This window comes from Myotis lucifugus, unplaced genomic scaffold (genome assembly GCF_000147115.1).
Source record: "Myotis lucifugus unplaced genomic scaffold, Myoluc2.0 scaffold_313, whole genome shotgun sequence".
NCBI classification, from domain to species: Eukaryota; Metazoa; Chordata; class Mammalia; order Chiroptera; family Vespertilionidae; genus Myotis; species Myotis lucifugus.
Window position 1 is genome coordinate 1,171,279 of NW_005871361.1, and position 20,583 is coordinate 1,191,861.

Here is a 20,583-nt window from a genome sequence, read left to right on the forward strand (position 1 = left end):
GAGAATAGGGGACTAAAAGGTGGAGACAGAACTGTGGCCGGGCCTGAGGCTCTTGTAGGCAGCAGAAAGAAGGAGAGGGCTGGGGAAAGTCTAGACAAGGTTTTCTTCAATTGTCCTCCCTTTCTCTGGGCCCCTCGCTCTGTTCTTTCCTTGTCGTGGTGGACGCTTGGGCCTCGGACTGACAGGAGCCCAGTGATGGTGGAGTTCAGCCCCCTCACTTCTCAGCTGAACATACAACCGCCTCACATTCCAAGTGGAGCTGTTTTCAAGTGGCTAAAGTGCTAAAGACATGTTCTGGGAGCCCTCCTTGGCTCTGAATTGCATCTGACGGTATATTCTACTATTATGTTATTTTTCATCCATGTTTCATTATTCCGTACTGCCTTTATACCCTTTCTGGACTGCTTCTGCTAACCTCTAAGCAAATAAACATAATGATTGGTGGGTAGTTCGTTCACAGCAGTCATCATCTCTCAGATTAATCTTTCCAGATGTTCATTGGACATCTTTGCCTCTGCTTGTTAAAAAATGAAGGCCATTTTCAATGCTTAACTTTGAAACCATTACTTTTTTTCTTCTTTCTGAAACCTTTTTTTTTCTTTTCCCTAATCAAGCCCTGCATATAGAGATTCTAAATCCTATCAGTTCTGACTCCAAAATATTTCCTATATTTTTTTCTTCTTTTCTATTTCAGCTCTTCCTTTCTATTTCAGACCTTCTGTTTCTCTTCTACAGTCCATTCTACATCTTCCCATGAAATATTCTAAAACACAGACATGACTGTCACTTTGTTGCTTCATTCCTTCATGGCTTTCTATTCATCTTCACAGCAGTTCTTTAGATTAAATGATAGTATTTCCATTTTATAGATGAGATCATTGCTTTTCTATAGCAGACAGTCTCAAGAGTCTTACTCTTTTTGAGGGTCTCTAATTACCCTTCTAGAACCCCAGACGTGAGGAGGGGATATTCCAAAGTCCTGGATGTCCCTATGGACATTGTAAGTATGGGCCATTGAAAATCACATGTGATGAGGATGTTTCCCCAGATGAAATAATGATAAGGTCATCATTTGTTAAGTGTGTAATCTGCTCTGGTAAAACATACATTGTCTCATTTAGTACTTCCAACAATCTAGGATATGGTTACCACTAGTATTTCCACAATACAGCAAAGGGAACTGAAATTAAGTATGCTATCCAAGGCCTCACAGCTGCTGTGACCCAAAAAAACCTATGTTCTTAATCATTATACGAAGTTGGTAGGCAGTAGTACTTTGCATATGTTGCTTCTACAAGAAAGGGGATGATGATTTAAAAAAAAAAACAAACATATTTTGATTTCAGAGAGGAAGGGAGAGGGAGGAAGAGATAGAAATATCAGTGATAAGAGAGAATCATCGATCGGCTGCCTCCTGCACACCCCCCACTGGGGATCGAGCCTGTAACCTGGGCATGTGCTCCCAACCAGAATCGAACCTGGGACCAACGCTCTATCCACTGAGCCAAACCAGCTAGAGCGGGATGATGATTTTGTGTGCTATAAACTTGATGTTGAGAATTTCCGATCTGGTGGGCTTCTGGGTTTGCTTCAGAGAACTAACATTCTAGTAGACCACTTTGATTCAATGGGTCCTTCAATAAATACCTACATTACTTTATATTCCCTTAGTATTCTATGTCCCATGACAGATAGATTTAAAATGCCAATCAAGACTAATGACCAGCAGAAGGGAGAGGAGTTTTACTGGGACTGCATTGTCATACAGCTAATTTGTTCATTTATCTATCTTTCCATATAATTGTTCATCTGTCCATCCAGAGAATAGTATCAAGGTGATACAGTGGAAAGTTTGCAGTCTAAAGTCAGGCCCTGTTTTTTGTTTAGGGCCTTGTTTGTGATCCTGACTTGTCATGTATTTCTACGGTAGTCCTTTCCCTTCTCTGTGCCTCAGTTTTCTCTTCTAAACAAAAATAAATAAAGCTGTTGGATGTCATGACCATAGACCCCTTCCAATTAGCTCTTTGCAGCTAGATGTGATCAGTAATATCGCAGTTGTAGTTTGGAAAAGGAGCACCAGTATTTTTATACTGTATCACAGGCCTTATGTAAGAATTTAAAATTTTACAAAGTAAGCTTATATATTTGCATTGCAAATCTAGCCTTTTATAAGCAACCATTGAAGAGGGACTGTGAGGATTGGTGAGTTATAGTCTTTCTAGAAATGCTGGATCACTATTTTTTGTAGCTTGGGATGTTATAGCAAGTCTGCCTGCAGCAATCCATTTCCAGCAAAGTATAACTTTGCTTCAGAGGTGTGTGCTAATTTCAGGTCATTGTATTGTGTGATTGTGAAATTGATATGCAATCAATTTATTCAGCAAATATTTTCCAAGCACATAACTGTGTTCCTGTCTTTGTGCTAGAGTTAGGAATAAAACTGTGATCAAGACAAATCTCTGTTCTCCGTGGGCTTTACAGTTGGAAGTGTGAAAGATGAGTAGGAATTATCCGAACTAGAGATAGGGGAGATGAGGGATAATCCCCGAATGATAGAAAAAGTGGTATTTTAGGCAGAGAGAACAGCGTGTGTAAAGACTTAGAGGCAAGAGAGTATTCAGGGGAATTTAAAGAAGATCAAATAGCTAGATTATAAATTATGACGGCAGGAAAATGCTATTTTGAAATTACAGCCATTTTAGGTAATTGCATCTGGATTGTGAAACAGCATGATGTCATGGAAAGGACACTAGACTTCAGATCTGAAGTTGTAGATTTTAGTCCCTGGCTTTCCACTAACTATAAGATCTTGAACAATTTATATAACTTCTCTGATTATGCTTCCTTATCTGCAAAATAGTAATTGTTATCTCTTGCACCATCCTTATAAACTATAAAAGTATTACATTATGAAAGCTTCTGCCAAGCAAAATGACATCCTCTCTCTGTTTCAAGCACTTTGTTTTAATATAGCACCTTCATTTTAGTCATACTTACACATAGCTGTTTCCTCACTAAAAAATAAGTTCTCTGAGGGCAGAGAAATGACACAGTAAGTGTCAAGTACTTGTGAGGTTTAATGAATACAGATGCTCCTCGACTTATAATAGGGTTATGCAGAAATCTAATGTGCAGTCTGATTACATGCAGAAATCTAATGTGCAGTCTGATTACATTTGGCAGACAGTATAAAGAAGCACACATCTATAAAAACTGGGCTTCATTGCATATTATACTGATAGAATTAAGGAGGGAAACCCCACTGAAATGGAGTTCTCTTTATTTTGTTTGGTAAGAAAAAGTTAATGTGATATTAAGCTGTTGAGTTCCAATAAAGTGTTTCCTTTTATTTACCCATTAATTAATTCAACCACTCAACAAATGTTTACTGAACACCCAGCTTTATACCATGCCCTTTAAATTCTAGAAATGCAGTGATGAATAAAAGATACGGTCCCTTCACCTCATAGTGCTTAAAATGTAGCAGAAAGAAAAGAATCGGGCAAGCAAATTATAGCTGCAATGAGTATTTACTACAGAAAAGTTCAGAGAGCTCCTTGATCATAAAATGGCTTATAGCGATGCCCAATCTGGCCTCTGAGGTCCTTCATAAGAGCTGAGTGGACATAATTAAGAAGTGGGACAGGATGATAATTACTGCCATGTTTTCCCTCAGAGTCTATATTCCAGCCTTTCTATACTCCATATTCTCTGAATGTGCCTTGCTTTCTCATGGTACAATTTCATGAATGGCCTTTCCTTCCCCTTCTCCCTCAAAACAGATCAAATGACACATGCTTTTGAAATCCTCTATATCGCTCCCCCTCCCGGTTACATAGGATTAGGTTCAGCTGTATATAACAGAAATCTAAAATAACAGTGTTTAAAAATATAGAGATAGGTAGACCAGAGCTAAAATGACTGCTTCACAAAATCAAGGACCCCTTCCACCATCCTTAGTTTGAGACTTCCATTCTCAAGGTCATTTCATGGAAAAGAAGGCTAATCTTTAATCATTATGTCCCAGTACTAGATACCAGAAAAGAGTAAGAGGAGAAGGAACGGCACCACCCCAGCTAACACTGTTCTCTTTAAGCTGCTCTTAAGCACAAGTCCTACACCATATTTCAGTTATATCTTATTAAACAGAAATAATCACATAGCCACATCTAACTGCGAGAGGTTGAGAAATGGAATCCTGTAACTCAGTGGTTGCCAATCTTTCAGACCTCACGGACCACCAGTGGTCAGAGGACTATAGGTTGGCGACCGCTGCTTTAACCAAACATATTGCCACCTAGTGGCAGTCATAACACCCCCGCAACCTGACCTTTAGTTAGTTGTCTTTCTTTAAATTCTAGCAGTCAGCATAATAACAGTACTATATTGCTCCTAAATGTAAGTTTCTATATCTGTTTTCTCAATATAAACACCCCAGGAACAGACATTGTGTCCTGCTATTTCTGAATCTGTAACACTTTATTTTATTATTATTTAAAAAAATACATTTTATTAATTTCTTACAGAGAGGAAGGGAGAGGGATAGAGAGTTAGAAACATCGATGAGAAAGAAACATTGATCAGCTGCCTCCTGCACACCCCCTACTGGGGATGGGCCTGGAACCAAGGTATATGCCCTTGACCAGAATCGAACCTGGGACCCTTTAGTCCACAGGCCGACGATCTATCCACTGAGCCAAATCGGTTAGGGCTGAATCGGTAACACTTTAAAGAGAGCATAGCACGGAAGGTATCAGTTCATGTGTATGAATGAGGGTATTAACGAAATGACTTAATTCCTTTTAGCTCATAAAAAATGTGTAACTAGCTCTGACCGGTTTGGCTCAGTGGATAGAGCATTGGCCTTCAATTGAAGGGTCCCAGGTTTGATTCTGGTCAAGGGCCTGTACCTTGATTGTGGGCACATCCCCAGTGGGGTGTGCAGGAGACAGCTGATTGATGTTTCTAACTCTCTATCCCTCTCCCTTCCTGTCTGTAAAAAAATCAATAAAATATATTTTTTTAATGTGTAACTACTTAACTGAATCACAAGTTTATATTTTAACAGCTTTTTTGACATAATTTACATATGATAAAATTTACTCATTTTAAGTATGCAATTTAATGATTTTGTTGTTATTGTTAATCTTCACCCGAGGATATTTTCTCATTGATTTTTAGAGAGAGTAGAAGGGAGGGGAGTGATAAACATTGATGTGAGAGAGACACATTGATTGGTTGCCTCCTGCATGCACCCAGAGCAGGCTGAGGATTGAGCCTGCAACTGAGTACATGACCTTGATTGGAATCGAACCTGGGACCCTTTAGTCCATGGGCCTGAACCGGCTAGGTGTATCCACTTAGCCAAACCGGCTAGGCCTACACTTCAGTGATTTTTTAATGAATTTACAGTGTTGTGCAACTGTCACTAAAATACAGTTTTTATTACCCTAAAGAAATCTCTTGTCCCCATCTGCTGTCAATCTCCATTCCTCCTCCAAGTCCTAGATGACCAAATATCTACTGTTTGCCTCTATAGGTTTGCATTTTCTGAATATTTCATATAAAACTAGAGGCCCGGTGCTTGAAATTCATGCACGGGTAGGGTCCTTAGGCCTGGCTGGGGCCTTCCTTTCCCTGGCTGCCAGCTGCCGGCCAGGGCCTTCCTTCCCCTGCTGCTGGCTGCTGCCCAGGACCTTTCTTCCCCTGGCCACTGGCTGCCACCCAGGGCCCTGGCCGCCGGCTGCCGGCTGCTGGCTGCTGGCTGGGGCCTTCATTCGTTCTGTACCACCCTCTGGTGGTCAGTGCATGTCATAGTGAGTGGTTGAACTCCCAGTCGGTCGAACTCCCAAAGGGACAGTTTGCATATTAGCCTTTTATGATATAGGACTACAGGCCCGGTGCAGGAATTCGTGCACCAGTGGGGTCCCTCGGCCTGGCCCACAGGATCGGGCCTAAACCGGCTCTCCGACATCCCCCGAGGGGTTCCGGATTGCTAGCAGTTGAGCGGCCTTAGCATATCATTAGCATATTATGCTTTGATTGGTTGAACGGCAGACTGGATGACCAGACACTTAGCATATTAGGCTTTTATTATATAGGATAGCACCATACAAAATGTGGTCTTTTGCTTTGACTTCTTTCACTTACCATAATATTTTTCAAATTAACTTATGTTGTAACATGTATCAGTGGTTTTTTGCTGGCATTGTTGATATATTTATAAAATCTTAAAAGTTATTTTTTTAGTGATTAAATATGTCTTGATTTATTACAAATTATGTATTTATTACAATCTACTTCACATACAGTCTACTTCAGATGCAAGCTAATTTTCTTTCAGTAAGTTATAGAAACTTCGTTTTAGTGTAACTCCATTATCCTTGACTTTGGGCTTTTGTTTTTATATAAATTAAATTTTTATCTATTATATGACCATCTAAGCTTTTCAAAAAAAGTTTTAATCTTCACCTTGAGGACATGCTTATTGATTTTAGAAAGAGGGAAAGGGAGAGAAAGAGCAAAAAAGAAAGAGAGAGAGAGAGAGAGAGAGAGAGAGAGAGACCTGACCAGGGATTGAACCCGAAACTTAGGTATATGCCCTGACCGGAAATTGACCCTACAACCTTTTCGTGTATGGGATGACACTCCAACCAACTGAGCCACACTGGCGAGAGCAACCATATAAGGTTACTGTTTTATAGTTGTCTTTTAAGTCTGTTAAGAGAAAAAAAGAGAAAAATATTTATACTATCCTATATAATAAAGAGGTAATATGCAAGTTGACCATCACTCCAACACACAAGATGGCTGCCCCGTGTGGACACAAGATGGCCGGCAGGGGAGGGCAGTTGTGGGCGATCAGGCCAGCAGGAGAGGGCAGTTGGGAGGGACCAAGCCTGCAGGGGAGGGCAGTTGGGGGCAATGAGGCAGCCAGGCAGGCGAGCGGTTGGGAGCCAGCAGTCCTGGATTGTGAGAGGGATGTCCAACTGCCCGTTTAGGCCCGATCCCTCGAGGGGTCCCAGATTGGAGAGGGTGCAGGCTGGGCGGAGGGACACCACCACCCCACCCCGCCGTGCACAAATTTCATGCACCGGGCCTCTAGTCTTTTATATTTACCTCTGTAATCACCTTTACTGATGCTCTTTTTTTTTCCTTTTATGTGGATTTGAATTACTCTCCAGTACCATTTCCTTTCAGCCAACTTTAATGTTTTTGAAAGGCAGCAATGAATTATCTCAGTCATTATTTATATGGGAATGTCTTTGTTTTTATCTTTAATTTTAAACAATAGTTTTTATTAGAGTTATAAATTTTGGTTGACAAGTTTTTTTCCTTCAACATGTTTTCTGTATCATTGCACTGCCTCTAGCCTCCATTATTTCTGATGAGAGGTGAGCTGTTAATTTTAATCTTATTGTTATTCCTTTTATCTGATAAGTTTTTTTATTTTTGAAAATTTCTCTTTGGCTTTCAAGAGTTTTTACTATGATGTTTATAGATGTGATCTTTTTGTATTTAGCCAATTTGGAGTTCATTGTCTATCTTGAGTGTGTAGTTTAATGTTTGTTTGTTTGTTTGTTTGTTTGTTTAATCAAACTGGGGAAGCTTTTAGCCATTATGTCTTCAAATATTTTTTTCTGCCCATTTCTTTTTTTCCTCTCTCTGGAACTCCCATTAATGTATATTGGTTTGCTTATAGGTCTTTGACTTTTTTTTTCCTTTTTGTTTTCCAGATTGCATAATCTATATAGATCTGGCTTCACGTTTGATGATTCTTTCTTCTGCCAGCTCAAAAATGTTGTTGAGTCCCTCTTGAATGTTTTATTTCAGAATACAATTTTTTCATTTGTTTTTTTATTTTTATAATTTCTACTTATTGATATTCTTTATTTGATAAGTCATTGTCATCATACTTGCCTATAATTCTTTAAATCTGGTTTCCTTTAGTTCTTTTTAACATTATTTATTATAGCTGCTTTGAAATATTTGTCTGCTGATTCTGACATCTGGGCCTCCTTAGAGACAATATCTATAGTCTCCTCCCCATCTCCCTGGTAAATGGGTCACACTTTGCTGTCACTTTGCATATGACATGAAATCTACATATTTTAAGTAATATAATGTAGTTGATTCAGATTCTTCCCCCACTGGCAGGGGTGGGGTGTTGCTGCCTTTTTTGCTTATTTAGTGACTTGCTTAGACTATTCTATAATGTCTGTCTCCTTTGCAGTATATGACTGCTCTTGTCTCTGATCTTTTTTTTAAAAAAAACCATGCACATTTATAAAATTATTTAACATGCAAGTAGTTTATTCTGGTCATATTTTAAATTATTATTTTAATTTTAAAACTTGCCTTTCTAAAGGCCACTCTTGGGTAAACATAGATTAGTGATTGACTTAAACCCTTGGCCAGGAAATCTTCCACTCTCTGCTGATAGGTCTGTCTGTCCTTTAGGGAATGCATTCAAAGTTCAGACAATTTACAATTCTTCACTTGCCTTTACTTTCAGTATGCTCAAGGCCTTACATTAACATCGGCTTATTAGTCGATAGCTAGGACCCTCTCAAGTTTCTTGTTAGCAGTGTCTAGCCTTATAGACCACTAGGTCTTATCAAGACCTGTTATGGCTATTTTGTTCCCAGAACTCCTTTTTTAAAAATATGTTTTTATTAATTTTTAGAGAAAGAGGAAGGGAGAGGAAGAGGGAGATAGTAACATCCATGAGAGAGAAACATCAATCTGCTGCCTCCTATATGGCCCCCACCAGGGATCAAGCCCGCAACCCCAGTATGTGCCATGACCTAGGAATCAAATCGGAGACCTCTTGGTGCATGGGTCAACACTCAACCACTGAGCCACACCCGCTAGGCTCTGAACTCTCTCTTAAGTCTTTCTGACTTATCTGCAGGTCTTTTGCCTGCCCGAACTAGGATTATGACTATAGGTTAGCTTCAGTAGTGGCCTTCCTGGATTATTTACTATTGTTCCTCAGATTGTCCCTCTATTGTTTTTGACAACGATTTTGGGCAATCCAGAGCAGATTTTTTATGCCTGGCTTGAAATAACCTCAACCCACTCTAACTGCACTGTTCACTTGGCCTGGCCTGCCCTGATGGAATTACCCTCAGGGAGCTAGGAGTTGGGGGAAATGGGCAGCCCCAGGCTAAAATTCCACAGATTTTCACTGTTCTTAATATTCTTCAGTAACTTTTCTTGAATAAACATTTTTCAATGTGATATATGCTTTTAGCTAGTTTTCAGAGATCTGAAATGCTTGTGGGGTTTTTTGTTTGTTTGTGTTTTACAATTTATTGTTGCTTTTTGGGGAGAGGGTTTGCTAAGCAGTTTAGGTGTTCCAGAAGTTCTATCACCTTGTATTATTTTTGGCCTTGTTACTGTTATTTAACCTTTAAAATTCCCAGCTAGACCATAACCTTCTTTGGGCAGACACTATCTTTCTCTTTTCTCTACTGTATCCATCCCAATATACTTAAACCTTTGAGCTTTAATTTCTTCATCTGTCAAATGAAATTACTAACCTTTGCATCACTTACTTCAAAGGATCAGGTTTGGCCCTGGCCAGTTTGGCTCAGTGGATAGAGTGTCGGCCTGTGGACTGAAGGGTCCAGGTTCGATTTCGGTCAAGGGCATGTACCTTGGTTGGGGGCACATCCCCAGTGGGGGGTGTGCAGGAGGCAGCTAGTCGATGTTTCTTTCTCTCTCATCGATATTTCTAACTCTCTATCCCTCTCCCTTCTTCTCTGTAAAAAATCAATAAAATATATATATATATTTTTTAAAAAGGATCAGGTTTGAAATAGTGTTAGAATCTCATTATAAACTATAAGCACTTTGTGAATGGTAAATTTTTTTTGAAAAGCTTTAAAATAGCTTGCAAATTACAACACTAATTTTAAATACTGCAACCTGTTGTGCATATGATACTTCTAAGTATCATTTGATGTCATTTTATGCTCATAGATTTTGCTGTTGATTTTAAAGAAATAGTTCAGGTGTTTTTGAAGGCAGCAGGCAGGCCACTTGCAGAATAATCTGAGAATGAAAGCCAGCTAGCTCCATCTGGAGGGAAGTATTGAGTATCTCTGACTGTTTTCCTTCTTACACGTCATGCCATCATCTGGCCCACCACTGCTTGTTCTGTCCAAGATGAGCTATCAAAGGAGGCTTCTTTGGACACTTTAAGCCACCATTATCTTTCATCTGGATTATTTCAATAGCATTCTCACTGTTTTCCCAGCTCTTGCCTTTCTGCCATCTGATGTCAGTTCAACAGTCAAAGTAATCTTAAAATGAAGTGAAAATAAAAACAAAAGAAAAAAACACAAATATACAAATACAAATTTAAAAATGAAGGCAAATCCTGTCACTCTTCTGCTCAAAACAATAAAAAAAAACCCAAAGTCCTTATATTGGCTTACAAGGGCCTGCATGATTTGGCCCTCATTACCTATCTGACCTCACTGCCTACTCTTTTCTCTTTTGTTTACTGCACTCCAGCTAAACTGGCCTCCATGCTATATTTCACACAATCTTCCACTTAAGAGCACATTTGCATTTGCTTTTTTCTCTCCTTGGACAGTTTGCTTTCAGAGACCTGCATGGCTTGCTCTTTCAACTTATTCAGGTCTTTGCTTAAATGACACTTTCTCAAACCATCTTATTTAATATTGTATCCCCTCCCCTTGTATTTTTTCCACCCTCAGAGATTTCTCTATAGTATTTATTGCCATCTGTTATCCCAAAATATTTTACTTTTTAAAGTATTTTTTCCTTCTTTCCCCCCGCCCAACTAGAATGTAAACAGGCATTTTTCTTGTACTTGTTCACTGCTGTATCTTAATTTCTCTGTCAAGCTTATGTCAGATAAATGGCATTTAGGAAAAAAGTCTCAGGAAGTCAAACTGTTGGGATGTCAAAACTCCTTAGGAACATAAATACATAGATTCTTGAGCCCCATCCAGATAGAGCATAGAGGATCCTCACACCATGTGAAGGAGTGTGGATTTTATTCCCAAGGCTTTTGAGGAGAGTAATGCTGTTATCCAACCTATGTTTTAATAAAGAATAGCGAGGATGAATTAGAGTGGTTTGGAATGGGGGAAAAAGACCTTGAGACTGTTGTAATAGTTCAGACAAAAGATGATGAAATGTGACCTAGTGGGCAGTAGCAGGAAGAAAGGTAGGGTTGTCAGGATTTGGTGATTGATTGGGTATGAGAGAAGGGGAGGAATTGAGAATGACTTTCAGGGTTTTGGCTCAGGTGCTAGGTGGATGGATTGTCAGTAACTCTGAGACAGGCAATATAGGGTGGAAGAATGGGCTTGGAGAAAGATTGTGAGTTTACTATTGGACATGGTGAGTTTGAATTGCTTACATTGTTCAGGAAGAAATGTTCAGGAAATAGGTGTGTGTGTAGGTGAGTATTGTATTAAATGATTTTGAGAAAGATGTGGATTTGGAAGTTACTAGGTTTCATGTATCATGAACTAATCTAGACAATCACTAACTACTTTCTGTCTCTATAGATTTGTCTATTTTGGACACTTCATATAAATGGATCACATGATATGTGGCCTTTTGTGACTGGCTTCTTCACTTAATATAATGTTTTTAAGGTTCATCATGTTGTAGCATGTATCAATACTTCATTCCTTTTTATTGCCAAATTCTTCATTTTATGGGTATACCACATGTCGTTTATCCATTCATCTGTTGGACATTTGATTGTTTCCACCTTTTGACTATCATGAATAATTCTGCTATGAACATTTATGTGGACATACATGTTCATTTTTCTTTGGTATATACCTAAGAGTGGCATTGCTGGATCATATGGTAACCATATTTGAGGAAGTCAGACTTTTTTCCAAAGTGCTTTTATTATTTTACATTCCCACAAGCATTGTCTAAGGATTACAATTTCTTCACATCCTTGCCAACTCTTTTTGTTATCTCTCTGTGTGTTTTCATAATAGCCATCCTAGTGTATGTGAAGTGGTATTTCATTATGGGTTTAAATTTTTTTAAAAATTATTGATTGATTTGAGAGAGAGAGAGAAAGGAAGGGATTGAAAAAGAGAGAGATCGATTTGTTGTTCTGCTTATTTATGCACTAGAGGCCCAGTGCACGAATTTGTGCACGGTGGGGTCTGGCTGGCCCACCCTAATTGGGGCCAATCGGGCTGGGCCGGCCAGGGGGAGGGGCCGAGGGCAGTTGGCAGGCTGGCCCTGCCCCCTGGTTGAACTCCCAGTTGAACTTCCAGTCGAACGGACAATTTGCATATTAGGCTTTGATTATATAGGATTTCTTGGTTGCTTCTTGTATGTGCCCTGACCAGGAATTGAACCTGCAATCTTGGCATATCGGGATGATGCTCTAACCAACTGAGCTACCCAGCCAGGGCCTCATGGTTTTGATTTGTATTTTTTCATGTGCTTATTGGCCATTTATATAACTTCATTGAAGAAATGTTTGTTCAGTCCTGGCTGAGTAGCTCAGTTGATTAGAGCATCATCTCAGTATGCAAAGGTTATGGGTTTGATCCCCAATCAGAGCACATAGAGGAAACAACCAATGTATAAAGAGGTGGAACAACAAACTGATGTTTCTCTCTCCCTTCCTAATTCTCTTTCAAATCAACAAAATAAAGTAAAAATAAAGTGTTTTAAAAAGTGTTTGCTTGCTTCCATTTCTTTCATTTGTGACATATTTCTTTGTCTCCGCATTTTGACTGCTTCCCTGTGTTTGTTTCTATGTATTAGGTAGAGCTGAAATTCTTAGAGTGGCCTTGTGTAGAAGGTGTCCTGTAGGGCCCAGTGGCTAAGCCTCCCAGTCACCTGAGCTGGGCACTCTAGGTGTGGGCTGTGTGCAAAGTCTTGTAATTGAGCCTTGATTGCTATTGGCCTCACTAGGAGGAGTTGATCTCCAGGCCAATTGGCTGTGAGGACCAGCTGCGACTACAGTGGAAGAGCTGCTCTGTAGGAGACACCCCTATGGATCAGGACTTGCTTCAGTGGGGTTTTGGTGCTCACTGAGTCTGCCTGTGGAGTATGTTGCTCTCCACTGAGCCAAACTGACTAGGGCCGTGGTCGGCAAACTGTGGCTCGCGAGCCACATGCGGCTTTTTGGCCCCTTGAGTGTGGCTTTTCCACAAAATACCACATGCGGGCGCACGTGCGGTGCGATTGAAACTTCGTGGCCCATGCGCAGAAGTTGGTTTTCGGCCTGTGTGAGTCTATTTTGAAGAAGTACTGTTGATATTTGGCTCTGTTGACTAATGAGTTTGCCGACCACTGGACTAGGGCTTAGTTGTAATTGATGTGATTGTGGTTCCTCTCAGATTATTGGCCCTTTTATTATTGAGGTAAGAGTTCTCTATATATATTTTAGTTGCAAATCTCTTATTATATATATATATGATCTACAAAAAATTCATTTTGTGGGTTGTCTTTTCATTTTCTTGATGTTATTCTTTTAAGCACAAAAGTTTTTAGTTTTGATGAATCTAGTTTACCTGTCCCCTCACCACTCTTTGGTTATTTGTGCTATTGGTATCATATCTAAGAAACCATTTCCAAAATCAAGGTCATGAAAGTTTATGCCTATATGTTCTTCTCTCTTCCAAGAGTTTTGTTTTTTTAGCTCTCTCATTTAGGTCTTTGATCCATTTGGGGTGCTAGTCTTGAACTTGTCTCTTACTTGCTTTGTGAACTTGGATTGTTGTTCACTTGCCTTTTCTCAGCTTCACTCAGTGATTGCCACGGACTGGGAGTCAGGGGTGGGGGCATTGACTACAAAGATGAGAGAACTTTTGGGGGCAATGATAATACTTTATATCTTAACTAGAGGCCTGATGCACGAAATTCGTGCAAGGGGCTCAGCCCTGGTAACTGCGGCGGCTGCCTCAGCCCTCGCTGCCCCGGCTGACGTTCGGCTATCTAGTCTAATTAGCATATTATGCTTTTATTATTATAGATTGTAGTGGCGTTTTTACAACTGCATACATTTTTCAAGTCTTATAGAACTGTATACCTAAAATGGGTAAGTTTTACTATATGTAAAGGAACCTGTCTTAAAAAATACCTTCCAACAACTACAAAGTATGTGTTATTTTTTTTTCTATTTTGAGGCTAGAGGAAACCAAGGCTTAGAAAGGCCAGTGGGCTTGCCTGTGGTCCCACATTTGATATGTGGCAGTTCAGGATTTGAACCTAAATCTGCCTGATCACAGAGCTTGTGATCTTCCTATTCATTTTTAACTGGCCCATAAACTGTTAACAGTGTGTGGATTCTGTTGTAAAAGGCTGACCTTCCCTTGAAAGCCAGGAACCCTGTCTGTTTGCAAGCAGCACCCCCAAAGTGGCTGTCATATTATTCCAAATTTTGAGCCCCTGGCAGACCTCATTTCTGTCAGACATTAGCTGGGATTGGAATTGATGCTGTTGTGGAGTGCTGCCTAGGCATGATCTCCTTCTGAGACCGTGGCCCTTATTTTGGAGCAGCAGGAGACCAGTTTCAAAGCTGATGAGTTTCTTCGGATATAAAAAGCAATTTCATACTTTGTCCAATCAGCAAAATAGAGTCTTCTCAGTAGGAGAGTGCTCAGACGTTTACAGGGCCAGTTGTGCTGCTTAGCATATTAACAGTCGTCCTTATCCTGGCTTATTTAGCAGAGAACTGGTTGGATAGAGGAGAGATCCAAGGCATTGGAAGTGTACGGGTAGTCTGTGTTGCTACATCACTGCCATCATCAGTTACATCTGCATGTAACTTTACAGTTTTGCAATGTTGTTTTAACATCTGTGACCTCTCTTAATTCTCTCAGTACCCTGTCAAGAGAGTGCTTTTATTTAGAGAGAGTTACTTGGCTGTATTCTAGGATAACTCTGGATTTAAGAATATTTTTTTCCTTAAGTTGTGCTGAAATATAAATCTCCTAACTTTCATCATCAAATTGTTTTAGTTTCAGTTTGTCAACTTGTGGTAGTATAATGTCTGATGCCCTGCGGGGGGGGGGGGGGGGGGGGGGGGGCCCCGCCCTCCCCTTTGGGTACATTTCAGGAAGTTCCATCCTCAGAAATTGGCCAGTGGCATTTTCCTCTTTGCCTGTTTGACCTCCTCGGCTTCCTCTCCTTGGGAACCCATCTTTTCTCCACTTCTCATTACAGAACCCAGACAAACTAAACTAATTAATTGCAGAGCAATTGTTATCAAGCCAGCTGTTGACTGCTTGTCTTCAACATTTGACTGTTTCCTATCTGGAGGTGGTACTGGAAAAGTTAATGACCTAAAAAAAAACAACAACAAAAAAAACTGCCCATCTATCATGTGAGCCTAGTTAGGAGGGAATTTTTTCATTTTTATGAAGTGTAAATAATATGTATGTTTTCAAACATGTGTTGGCCTGTGTTTCAAAGATGGTTCCCTAAACAAGGTGGGACAAATTGGCTGGCTAATAGAGCTTAATAGCAGATTTTCCGTTAATCAGAATGGAGAATGTGCTTCATTAAGATAATTAACAGAGCACTTGTGCAGGTGGTACTTATTACACACAAATTTCCAAGTTTATTTCTTTCCCTTGAATAAATGTTGAAAGAGGTCTTGGCTGTGTTTCCTTGTTTGCATTAAAATGATCAATGGTGCCAAAACCGGTTTGGCTCAGTGGATAGATTGTCAGCCTGCGGACTGAAAGGTCCCAGGTTCGATTCCGGTCAGGGGCATGTACCTTGGTTGCGGGCACATCCCCAGTAGGAGGTGTGCAGGAGGCAGCTGGTCGATGTTTCTCTCTCATCGATGTTTCTAACTCTCTATCCCTCTCCCTTCCTCTCTGTAAAAAATCAATAAAAATATATTTAAAAAATCTTTAAAAAAAATAAAATAAAAAATAAAATAAAATGATCAATGGTGATAAATTTCCCTTTTTTTCCCCCTCAAAGCTGTTAGTAACTAGTATCTTGTCCTCTGCAGGTGCTAAGGGTTGATGAGACACTTGCTACTCTTCCTTCTAGAAGTCTGTGTGCTCTTCATCAGACACTCGGGCTCCGCTAGGGAATAGAAGTGTACCCTTTCCCAGCTCCTGGACTAGCATCCTTAGAATTAAAATGGACCTCAGAGAGGCTAAATTGATTGATTTTACATCAGGATGTTGACAGCAAGAGAGGGGTTAGCATGCTAGTGACAGAGTCATCTGTGATAGTGGGACTAGTACTGGCTGAGAGACAATGGCCTGGGTTGACGTTAGGCAAGTGTTATCTGTTTCCTAATATCTTCATCTGTATATTAGGAAAAGTGTCTAGCAGAAGGCCAACTACAAACAAATGGCTTTTTGTTTTAATCCTGTTTCTACTATAAACTGAAGATTATAGGGAGGAAACTGATGTCAGGGAGAATGAACAGTTAATAATCAATGCTATTTTCTTTGTTTTTCTGTAGGATCCTCAGTCTTCCACAATGAACCCTGTGTATAGCCCCGTGCAGCCTGGGGCTCCTTATGGCAACCCTAAGAACATGGCTTACACAGGTGAGTGGTATGAGAATGGCTCTCATTTTGAGAAATGATGGTTAAGGGCATTGCCAAATAAATTGCTGAATGACTTTTGGTGTACTCTGCCTCCAGAAGGTTTGTTTGGTAAAGCTTGCAAACTTGTAGAAGGGAGATATGTCTGGCGTCCAGTGGACATGGAAATCACATTATTGAGACTAATGCTCACTGAATTGTCAGCTAAGGGAAAGGAAGGGAGGTAACATTCATTTATTGCGTGCCTACTATGGGCCTGGGCCTGTGCTGGGCACTTTAATCTTTCTTTTTTTTAATCTTCTCCTGAGGATATGTTTTTATGGGTTTTTAGAGAGAGAAAGAGAAACATTTATGTGAGAGAGAAACTCAGTTGCCTCGAATGCCTCGAATATGTGCCCCAACTGGGGATCAAACCCACAACCTAGGTATGTGCCCTGACCAGGAATCGAACCTGCAACCTTTTGGTTTATGGGACGATGCTCCAACCAATTGAGTCACCTGGTCAGGACTGGGCACTTTAATCTTAAAGCATTTCTGTAATGTACTTATCATCACCATGTCACAGATGAGAAAGTCATAGTTACAGTAAGAGGCTACAATACAAAATAAAAATAGATATTTGAGCCCAGGTCTGCTGATTGTGAAGGCTGATTAATTTTCCCCCTGAACAGCATACCAAACTGTTTCCTACTTCTCTGCCTTTGTGCGTGTTGTCCCTCTGTCTCAAATGCTGTTGTCTCCTGATAGCTTCACTTTATTCTTCAAGAATTCAGCTTGAGGCCCAGATAGCACTTTTCCAGGAAGCATTCTCTCCCTTATTTGGCCTTAGGCAAGTTTTTTACCTTCCAGAGCCTCAGTGTTTTCATTATAAAATGAGAGCAATAGTATTGCTCTCATTTTATAAGGCTGCTGTAAGGATTAAATGAGCTAGTGTAAAGCACTCAGCATATATTTGGTACAAAGTGCTTAATAACAGTTGTTATGATTTACAAATAAATAAAGATGGATTGGATGTATGGTAGTGAAAGTGAGTGAGAAAATATATATTAAGTTGCTAGCATGGTGCTTAACATATAATGAGCCTTCAAAAATATCATGAATTTAAGTCGAAGGTGAAGGTAACAGTATGAACAAACACATGGAAGTAAGAAAGTTTGCTCAAGGTATAGTCAATACTTGAGGTTAGCTGGAGTGAAGAGTAGAAAAGGGGAAAAGTGGGAAATGAAGTTCAAAAAGTAGATTAATAATGGTCTTGGTGGCAGGGATCTCAGGGAACTCCTGGGTCGTTCCAACTGTCCTATAAGAGAGAGCACTAAGGGTGCTTCAGAAATTCCTCAAATATATTATCTTATATTTTAAAAATATTTAGAACTATTTATATAAAGCACACATACACATAAGATGATCAGTGTGTTACTTTAAGCTTCTAAGAATGCATATTAATTTTAAAATACTGCTAACATTTGCAGCTACTTACTTGTAAATCAGGATTTTTCTCAATGCTCCTAAATAACATTCAGAAATATTTTGGAGGTTGAGCCTGATGTAACTGTAGCTGTCGTTACTAACTTTCAATGTTTTATGTTTGTGTTTATCACAACAGCTTTATTATCCCAATTCTGCCTTAATGTTAAACATTTTCTCTTTGAACTTCTGTGTATTTATTCTAATAAAATTAATTCCAGTAACAAGGACCCACTGGGCAAAACCTCATGCCTCACTAGCTTAGGGAGCCTGTTGCTGTCTCCCTTTCCAGTTCAGAGTGTTCAGCAGCCCAAGTTCCTTTGCCAGAAGAGGACTGAGCTGCTTTGGGAAACAGAGCCCAGAGTAATCCTGTGGGTTTCCTTGGACTCTTGACTGCATTCATTCTTACTGAACTGCTAAACTTGAGAAAGAAGAAAATAGTTGCATTTATCTAATTGTTTGCACAAAGAAGATTAGGCAGTGTGGTATATTGGATAGGGAATAGATCTGTCTTTGCATGGCACATAGTAGAACTAGGTAAATGTGTTTCGATTGAATGAACAACAACCAGGTTCAAATCCCAGCTTTGTTACATAATAGCGAGGTGACTTTAGGCAAGTTGGTAAACCTCCCTAAATTTAATTTTTCTTTTCTAAGTGGGAATGGTATCATCTAATTCATAGAGTAGTCATGAGAATTAAATGTGATTAGTACTTCTCTGGAGGAAGAGAGGACGGGTTGCCTTTGTTTCTACTAATCACCAAGAAATATTATCAGCCTGGAACTGTGTTTTAAGTTGATTTCTCTGCTGGAGATTCTAGGACCACACAGGTAGTATAAACACACAACTAGAATAAATTCAATCTTCATAGGCCAAGGGTTCATATTCTTTTTTTTTTGGCTATTTGCTCTTCTTTATTTGTTTTCTCCTCCGGGGAAGGAGAAGGAAAATGGAGAGAAAAAGGAGAGGAAATGAAACTGAGCCAGCCGCATCTGTGGTGCCCGCCAGCTGCTCAGGAGCGAGGGTGGAAGCCAAGGTTCAAATTCTTAAGGAAATTTTCTTTTTTAACCTAAGCTTCCTGTTGTCTCTTTGTACTTTTGAGCCAGTTTATTTATTTATTTTTGACAATATGATATTCTCTAAGGTCCCAGCTTTATGCAGGGGAATTTGAATTAGAGAAAGTGGGCCTTTCCAAGGCCCAAAGCCTCATGTTCCACACTCTGTGACTTGAAAAGCAAGCCCTTGGATTGCCCAGACCAGAAAACCTTCCTGAAGCAGTCCAAGCTCTCTAAGAGAGGGCCTGATTTTTAGTTTCCTCTGTATTTTTAACTCCTTGAGATATTTTTCTTTCTTAAAGTCTCAACTCTGCCTATATTTGTTAGATAACATAAAGTATTTGTTTGATCAAGTTTTTCTAGGTGTTATGTAGTAGGCAAATTTTCAGGTTATTTTTTCCTTCACGTTGCTGGGTATAGAAGATCCAAGTGGGAATGCCAAATACAGTACATTAGAGTAAACATTTATTGTTAGTAACAGTAATGATTATGTTAAAAAGTACTTGACAATTACATTTTAGGTACTTCATATATATACTAATTATAATATTATTAATCATAAACTCAGTAGTACACTTTTTTTACAGTTAAAGAAACTGGTAGTTTAATTCAGGTCATATGACTTGGCCAGTGTATAGTATACCTTTTAAAGGATGAGGAAAAATTTGAACTTGGGTCTTTATATGTGTTTTCTATTATAGCAAGCTGATCTGTCTTAAAATATGTGCTCCTTTGCCCTAGCCAGTTTGGCTCAGTGGGTAGAGCATCGGCCTGTGAACCGAAGGGTCCTGGGTTCGATTCTGGTCAAGGGCACCTTGGTTGCAGAATCCTCCCTAGCCTGGGCCCTGGTCAGAGTGCATGCAGGAATCAACCAATTGATGTATTCCTCTCACATCGATATTTCTCTCTGTCTTTCCCTCTCTCTCCCACTCTCTCTAAGAAATCAATGGAAAAATATCCTTAGGTGAGGATTAGGAAAAAAAAATAATCAAAAAAATCTAAAAGAAAAAAAAAGTGCTCCTTTCACAGCTCCCAGTGATAAGCTAGGGAAGAGGATTATCTTTTCAATTTCTAGGACTAGGGAGCCTCACCTTTGAGGAGCTAGAAGCCTGTTCCTGGCCAGCAATCCCTCCATGGACTCCACTTATAAGGAGACAATTATAGTACACCAAGATAAGAGTTATCTTAGAGGGATGTGCCATTGTATTCCAAGAACCTAACATAATAAATAGATGTACAGATTGCTGTGGAAACATGGTGGATTTAGGGGAAAGGCCACAACTCTATCAGAGGTTGATGTCAAGAAAGGCTTCTGAGAAGTCAAGTATGGAACTGGGCTTGAAGCATGAGGTCTTAGTTCCAGGTCTGGTTCTGCTACTAATGACTGCAAGATACTGGGCAAATCCTGCCATATCTCTCTTGCCTTCACTTTCCCATTCAGGCTATGAGTTACTTATTTTATTTTTTATTTTTTAATCTTTTTTTTCGGGGGGGGAGGGCGGTCGGGCTATGAGTTGTT

The 20,583-nt window shown here is 39.7% G+C and overlaps 1 protein-coding gene across 5 annotated transcripts in view; it reads left to right on the forward strand.

The window, feature by feature from the left end:
• The first annotated feature begins 311 nt into the window (after nt 1-311).
• The window catches only part of FAM168A (family with sequence similarity 168 member A), a 69,016-nt gene continuing 48,744 nt past the window's right edge, over nt 312-20,583 (forward strand). For all 5 annotated transcript variants that reach the window (XM_023764040.1, XM_014465908.2, XM_014465909.2 and 2 more), the window contains exons 1-2: nt 312-330; nt 16,460-16,547. In XM_023764040.1, the coding sequence (XP_023619808.1) occupies nt 16,478-16,547 (70 nt within the window). In that variant the 5' untranslated portion in view covers nt 312-330; nt 16,460-16,477. The remainder of the gene's footprint in view (nt 331-16,459; nt 16,548-20,583) is intronic.